This window comes from Belonocnema kinseyi, chromosome 8 (genome assembly GCF_010883055.1).
Source record: "Belonocnema kinseyi isolate 2016_QV_RU_SX_M_011 chromosome 8, B_treatae_v1, whole genome shotgun sequence".
Classification (NCBI taxonomy): Eukaryota; Metazoa; Arthropoda; class Insecta; order Hymenoptera; family Cynipidae; genus Belonocnema; species Belonocnema kinseyi.
Window position 1 is genome coordinate 125436407 of NC_046664.1, and position 7192 is coordinate 125443598.

Below are 7192 nucleotides of genomic sequence, written 5' to 3' on the forward strand. Positions count from 1 at the left end.
TATACTTAAATTACTTTCATTTTCTATCTAATTAATTGAATTTAATTGATTTATTAATTGTATCAATATTTTACTTTTTTTATTTTTAATTGTACAAAAATTTTAAAATATTTTTCAATTATATAAAAAATAAATTATTATTTATTTTTAACAACAGGAAAAGTAATGAAGGTAAGATGTAAATATAAAATTAATTAATATACATCCTTAATTATTAGTTGAAATTGAATAATAATTTATTGTTTCAACAATTGGAAAATATTTAAAAATAAATTTATGTCATCTAATGATAATAAACTGCCAGTTCGACGAATTCTTGAAGAAAAAAAAAACATTTTTTAGGCAAATGGGATTGGTTACATAATCAAAAATTAATTAACCAATGTTGGAAAATAATCCATTAGACCAACAGTAATAATCTTCATGAAAAAAACAAATGTAAACAAAATATGAAATTTGTTTTAACAATTAAAAAATAATCAAACAAAGTTGATAAATAATCTACTAAAGAAATATTAATAAGTTTGGATAAATTAAAAAAAAACATTATTTAAAAAAAATGCCATTTATTTAAATAATTGAAAGTTGATAAACCAATGTTAATAAATATTCCACTAGACCTATAGTAAGAATTATCAAGAAAAACACGAATTTACGAAAAAATAATTGTTTAAACAAATTTCATTTGTTTAAATAAATATAATTTTATTAACCAATGTTGATAAATATTACACTAGATCAATATAAAGAATTTTAAGTAAAAAAAATACGATAATAAAATGCTCAAAAGGTCGATTTCATGAAGAATTAACACTTTTGATTTTAAGGGTAGTTTTCAGGGACTCGTGGGGGTGTGGTAGGGGTGTTAAACCGATATATCTGATACATGAAATTCTTCGTTGGATAATTCTCTACAAGTTTCTGTACTTTCTTGTCACGTTTTTCCAAACCCTAAAAAATTATTCCAAAAACTCAAAAAAGAGATTTTCCCATGCATTTTAGATGGGCAACCTCAAAGCAAAACCGGCATATGTTAAAGTAAAAGAAATAAAAATGACAGATTTTCCTTTTTTTCGGATTTAGAAGGAAATGAGGGGATCGTTGCCCTCTAGCATGAAAAAAAAATTTGCCATAAATTTTTGGACAACCCTAGTATATATATATAACAGCTGAAATTTAAAATTAGGTTAAATTTAAAAAAAGGGTTCATTTTCAACCCGCGAATGTGTTATTTTTCTTCGTTGTAGAATTTGCATCCGCAAATGAAAAATTTACAGAATGCAAGAAATGAAATTATTACTTGTAAAATGGAAAATTTAACACTTTGACATTGTAGGCTCTTCATTATTCCGATTAAGCAGCAACTATTTTCTCTTTCAGGACATTTTTAAATTGCATGAAAATTGTTTAGGTTATTCTATAATATTTCATAAAAAATTTAAAAACTGTGAAGGTTCTTATAATCTTCAACCTTTCATTTCCAATAATGAAAGAAAAAAATGGGAAGCCTCGTGACTTTAATATAAATATGCAGTGTATTACAACAATATCTTTTTTTTGTTATTTATACTTGAGCTTAAATTTCATTCCACGTTTTTAGTAATAATTTTTTCAATAATGGATTCTCTATATATTCTCTCATAATCAATTCGGAATTCCTGATAATGCGAAGATGTCGAAAAAGTACCAGGACTGTCAAGATCTCAGCTTGAGATAAAAGAGGAGACGCCTATCTTTAGTGGATCAAAATGCAGACAACTTTGAGAATCCTGATCATTCTGATTCCAGTTATTATGAACAATCCGAGAATGAAGAAGCTTCTAACCATAGTCGAGATGAAGAGCCTAACAATTATCGAATTCCAAGTTCTGCTTCATCTGATGTCCGAAGTAATTCAACAATTTCTGAGCACGAATTAGAAGATGATAGTGATGATGCGGTGACTATGAGTTCCAACGAGGGATACACGGATGATGAAGTGGAGGCCGATAATATCTACGTTAATAATATTCAGCAAGAAATTGATGAGAGTAGTGAAGACGAAAACCTAGATGTTAATGCTCCTGCAAATCCGGCAGATCTGAAGAAAAGGGCTTTAAGAAATACATTTTTGACCGCTTATATAAATCATACCCAAGGAAATTTATAATTAAAAACTCTACGCACGTTTCCTTTCAACTTGACATTCCTGCCCAAGGACATTAGAACTATTAAAAACTCCTAATGTTGTGGCAAGTAAACATGTTGTAAAAATGGCTGGGGGTGAATATCTTCACATTGGGTTCAAACGCACCATTATCAAAAAGTTAGAAACCCTTCCTGGCAATACGTTGTCCGAAACGGTGGTAATTGACCTGAGCACAGATGGCGACAAAGCAGACAAGGGCGCTGATCAGTTCCGAATTTGTAATATAGGTGATAAGAGACCAGTTATATTAAACCACATAGGCCACAATTCTGCTCATCCGTGTTCCAAATGTAAGGTTGAAGGTCATCGATCTACTGTACCAGGATTTCACTCAACAATAGTTTTTCCGGGCACCGGACATGAAGAGAGAAAAGATGTAGAGAACGCGAATCATACAGTTGAAGACCACCATAAAGAGAGAAGTCCTCTGTCTCCGATTTTAGGTGTGGTGTCACGTGTTCCATGCGAATGTATGCACTCGGTTTGGCTGGGAAATGTGAAGAAAGTTTTAGAGGCAAAAGTGGGCGGAAAGTTTGGTCATCAAAGATTCAATAGTAGGAAATTGGATATTCTCGATTCAAGATTAATATTACTTGCATCCTACAAACTTTCAGAATTTAATCGACCCCCAAGGCCAATAACTGAGTTTCACAGTTATAAAGCAACAGAATTTCTACAACTTTTGCTGTATACGAGTACAAGTGTTTTCAAGAATGTTTTTCAAGAAGAGTATTGAGATCACCTGATGATATTGAACAGTGCAATGCGTCTTCTTATATCTGAAGACACACAGCGGGAATTTGACCCATTTTGCCAGCAGATTTCGAGTTGTTGCGTGGTTTGGAAACATTCAGGGCGTTTGGGTTCGAGAATAACATGCCAGAATTTTGAAATACTATACAGAAACCTGGCCTTAAACTTCAACAATATTACAAAAGATTACACGAAAGAAACGATCAAGCTCTAGTACCATTTCTTGATGATATTATAATTAATCCATCACAAAGTCATGCTCAGGGACCTCTTACCGAAAATATTTTTGCAGAAAATTGCTATCAGTCTTACAAGTTAGAAGTTGGTAAACTAATATTCTCTACCACACTACGCGACAGCTGTTGTTTTCTTCAGAATTCTGAAATTTTTCTGATCAAAAATATAGTAAAAGTTAAAGAAACTATATTCTTAATTGTTCAGAAATTTCGAACGACGACTGCAGTTTATGATGTTGGACTAACATCCGAATCTGTTGACATTTATCATTGCTGTGACTTATCAGCTGCTTTCGTGGCGGTTAATTTGAATCAGGTTAAAAACAAGGGCTATAGATTGCCTGTATGGAGTGCCACTGAAGGAGAAGAAGAACGCATACTCGAAAATGAGTGGATTTGCATTAGCTTATTAACACCACTCATACTTCCCAATTAACAAAGATGAAGGAAGTTTCAGTTGTTAGAAATCAAAATAATTAAACGTGTAAGTGAAATAATCGTAATTTTGTATAAGAATTTTCTTTGTTAGAAAATTGAATTCTGAGAAAATTATATTTTTATATTTACTACTTTTTTTACAATTTTTATACTAAAGAAAATTATAATGTGATTATTTTGTTAAAAAGTGATTTTAAATTGATTCCGAGATCAACTCCTAGTGCTGTCAAAAAATTGTCATCAATTGAACTGTGCGAAATATTAATGTTACGAGGCCTTCAGATTTGTTTACTTATCCAAAATATTTTGAAAACATAGAACTGAAATTTAAAAATACTGTCCATCACTAAGTACCCTCAAATAATCAAACTCACCTTTTCTAATTCCTAAAACGTTTAACATGATCAATAAGGTGGTTCGAAAAAATTAAGTTTAAAAAAATTACGGTTCCGGTTGGTTGACGATTCTGAAATACGACCGAACTTACAGTCTCATTTAGGGTAGGATTTAGGACCGAATGTTTTTAAGGCCATGTGTTATCTAATTACGTCATAGGATTCCTACTTTATAGCCGAATTTCGCAATAACTTACGTGCACAGTCACATGAATGAAGATATCGAGTTGAGGATTTGGAAAATCAAATAAAAGGCACTAATAAGGAACGTTTGCAAACTCCTAACTTTTTGGAATTACAAATGATATTTTTTCAAATGAAAATTTTTTTAATTATAAAAATTTAGGAGTTTAGCGTTTCCTAATGCCTTTTATATAATTTTCTAAATGTTCAATTCGATATCTTAACTAGCATGGATGGAAGTTTTTGCAAAAGAAATGCCAGTAAGGTAGGAATTATATGACGCAAGTAGGCAAAAGATGGTCCTAATAAGGTTATTATTATATTTTTTCTTATATTTGTATACGTGTATCAATTTCAATAACATATTTTTTTTAAATTATTTTCTTTCTCTATCATAGCACGGTGATGGATCCGGTAATTAGCAAAATACTGAAACCAAAGAGAATGAAAATCACAAGTAGTGGTAGAATTAGCGTACGTCCGAAAACCAGTTGCACCACTTCGGAAGATGATGTACCTTCAGCAAAGAAATCGAAAACTTATAAGTCTATTCAGGAAGAGAAGGAATACTTGAGATGCTAGTTAAAACTATTTCTAAAATCATTGCTGAAAGTGACGGCGTACTCACAGATCCTAACGTAACACATCTTCTTCAGTGAGTATAATTTTTCCAAGTAATTTCATTCACAAAATGTTGAATCAAAACGCCATGTCTTTTATTTAACTTTAAACTCGTTTTGTATGTCTAGAGAAGTCAAAAAGTAAGGTGAAGATATTATTAGGCAATATTCAGATATTAAAAAGGAAATTGTAGTTATGAAAAAGGAAATTGTAGATATTAAAAGATCATTGCAAGAGCAGTCTCAAACAAGTTCTGGCGACCTGAGCTTATCTGAAAAACTCCTTGCACCTCTAGAGGGATTCCTCTTACAGACGGTAGAGCAGTTCCAGAATCTTGACGAGAAAGAAAATCTAAAATTATGGAGAACTGTGGTAAGAATTTTAATAAATTATAGCAAATTATTTTGATACAATCTCTTTTCGTTAGTTGCTTAAGATCTTTTGATTTCCTTAGTGTTTCGTCCAATAACTATGATTTTTTATTTTCTAGTATCGCCATTTGATCAACAGGGGCGGAGCGAAACTCAGAGAGTTTCTCAGCTTTTCCTTAAAGCTCATGGTGACAGATGAATTAGTGACTCATTTCACCTGGCTAGGTGCTAAAAGTCACAAGGCATTCGGAGACACTAGAGTGTCTTATATTTTTTACAGTATGTTTTTTCTTTTTCATTTAAAAGATGTATCAGTTATTGAAAATTTCTAGAATAACTTTTACATTTATTTTTCAGAAGCTGCCAAAAAGTTTCCTTGCTTCCCCGGCCCACGAGATATCAAGGAGTTCACTACGGAGATGGAGGTGTTTAGAACTACAAAACAAAGATCTCGCAACATCTCCAAGAACACCCACGGCCAGTCCTCAGAATCGGCTGGAACTGGAGGAAGAAGAGAATCTAAAATATGATGGAGATAAGAAAAATCTCGTCGAATCGTCAGATGGGGAATATTTAAGCGATGAGTAGGCATTAGAGTTTCGATAAATTTTCGTAAGTGTTTTGTAAAAAGAAAATTTTATTTTCGTTGCTCGTTGCCTACTTGAAAAAGTGGATGCACTTATTTTTGGACGTATTTTTTTTCAAATTAGCGAAATCAACTAAAAATTTATTGCCAGTGTTGATAAATATTGTTTAATTTTGTTTAATTATTTTTATTTATATTCCTTACAAATTAATAATTGTTCAAATTCTATTTACACAATAAAAATTTCATTAAAATATTTTAAAATATTCTCTTTAAATTATTATTTTTAAAATAAAATAAAATTTTTAATTTTCCCAGGAATCTTAAGAAAATATGTTTATTATGTTGAAACCTTGCAAAATCTTCAAAAATCGACATTTTGTTTGACATTTTTTGGAATCTTTTCAAATTTAAAATTATTTTTTAGATTTTTCAAAACTTCTAAATATATTTCAAAATGACTCGATTTATCCCTAAAACTTTTAATAAGTCCTGAAAAATTAAAAAAAAAAACCTTAAAATCTTCCACATTATTATTGTACATTTTTGGAAATCCTTTGTTGAAAAGTTTTTAAATATTCCGGTTAAATTAATTTAAAAAAAAAATTATTTAAAATTTTCCTAGGAATCTCAACATAATTTGTTAATTATCTGAAAACCTTTCAAAATTCTTAAAAAGCTTCCAAATTTTATTTCGAAATCTTCGAAAATCTATACATTTTGTTTAAAAAAATTTTTCATCGTCTACAAGTTTTAAATTTCGTTTAAATCTTTAAAAGCTCCTAAATATCTCTTAAACTTACTCCATATTTTTCTAAATGACTCATATAGCGCGCTTCTCAAAACGATCAAACGCTAAGCGCCCAAGATTTTAACTTGACTAATTCATCACTTTTCTAAAGACAGAAATGGTACCCAAAGTAATTATTAACTAGTGCGTACATTCCGATAATTACATTTTACTGTTCTCAAGAGTGCCGAACGCTAAGCGTTTGCCCGTTCTGAGAAGCGCGCTATATGAGTCAACGATGTTGACACATATTGTCAGTGGTTTGGCTAAACATGTTACTGACCACTTCTTGATGCGTGTTTCGTATACAGACATCGCTTGTGTCGCTAAAGCTACTAGGATTGGTTCTATTCGCTGATCATGGGCGCTTAGGGTTCGGCCCTCTGGCGAAGGGTACACTGTTATTATCGATGTGCGCACTAGTTATTAATGTTACTTTGGATACCATTTCTGTCTTTTAGAAAGTAATTACTTAGTCAAGTTCAAGTCTTGGGCGCTTAGCGTTTGACCGTTTCGAGAAGCGCGCGATATAACTCATTGGTTTGGCTAAATATATTACTGACTACTTTCTCATGCGTGATTCTTATAGTGACATCGCTTTTGTCGCTAAAGTTACTAGGATTGGTTTTAT

General features: G+C 31.3%; 1 protein-coding gene across 1 annotated transcript in view; it reads left to right on the forward strand.

Annotated features, from left to right (window-relative positions):
- LOC117178755 overlaps positions 1 to 5901 on the forward strand; it is a 40323-nt gene extending 34422 nt beyond the window's left edge. Inside the window, exons 2-5 of the mRNA XM_033370197.1 lie at positions 4592 to 4848; positions 4943 to 5186; positions 5305 to 5464; positions 5543 to 5901. Of these exons, the coding sequence (XP_033226088.1) occupies positions 5010 to 5186; positions 5305 to 5464; positions 5543 to 5715 (510 nt within the window). The 5' untranslated portion in view covers positions 4592 to 4848; positions 4943 to 5009 and the 3' untranslated portion in view covers positions 5716 to 5901. The remainder of the gene's footprint in view (positions 1 to 4591; positions 4849 to 4942; positions 5187 to 5304; positions 5465 to 5542) is intronic.
- Positions 5902 to 7192: the final 1291 nt, after the last annotated feature.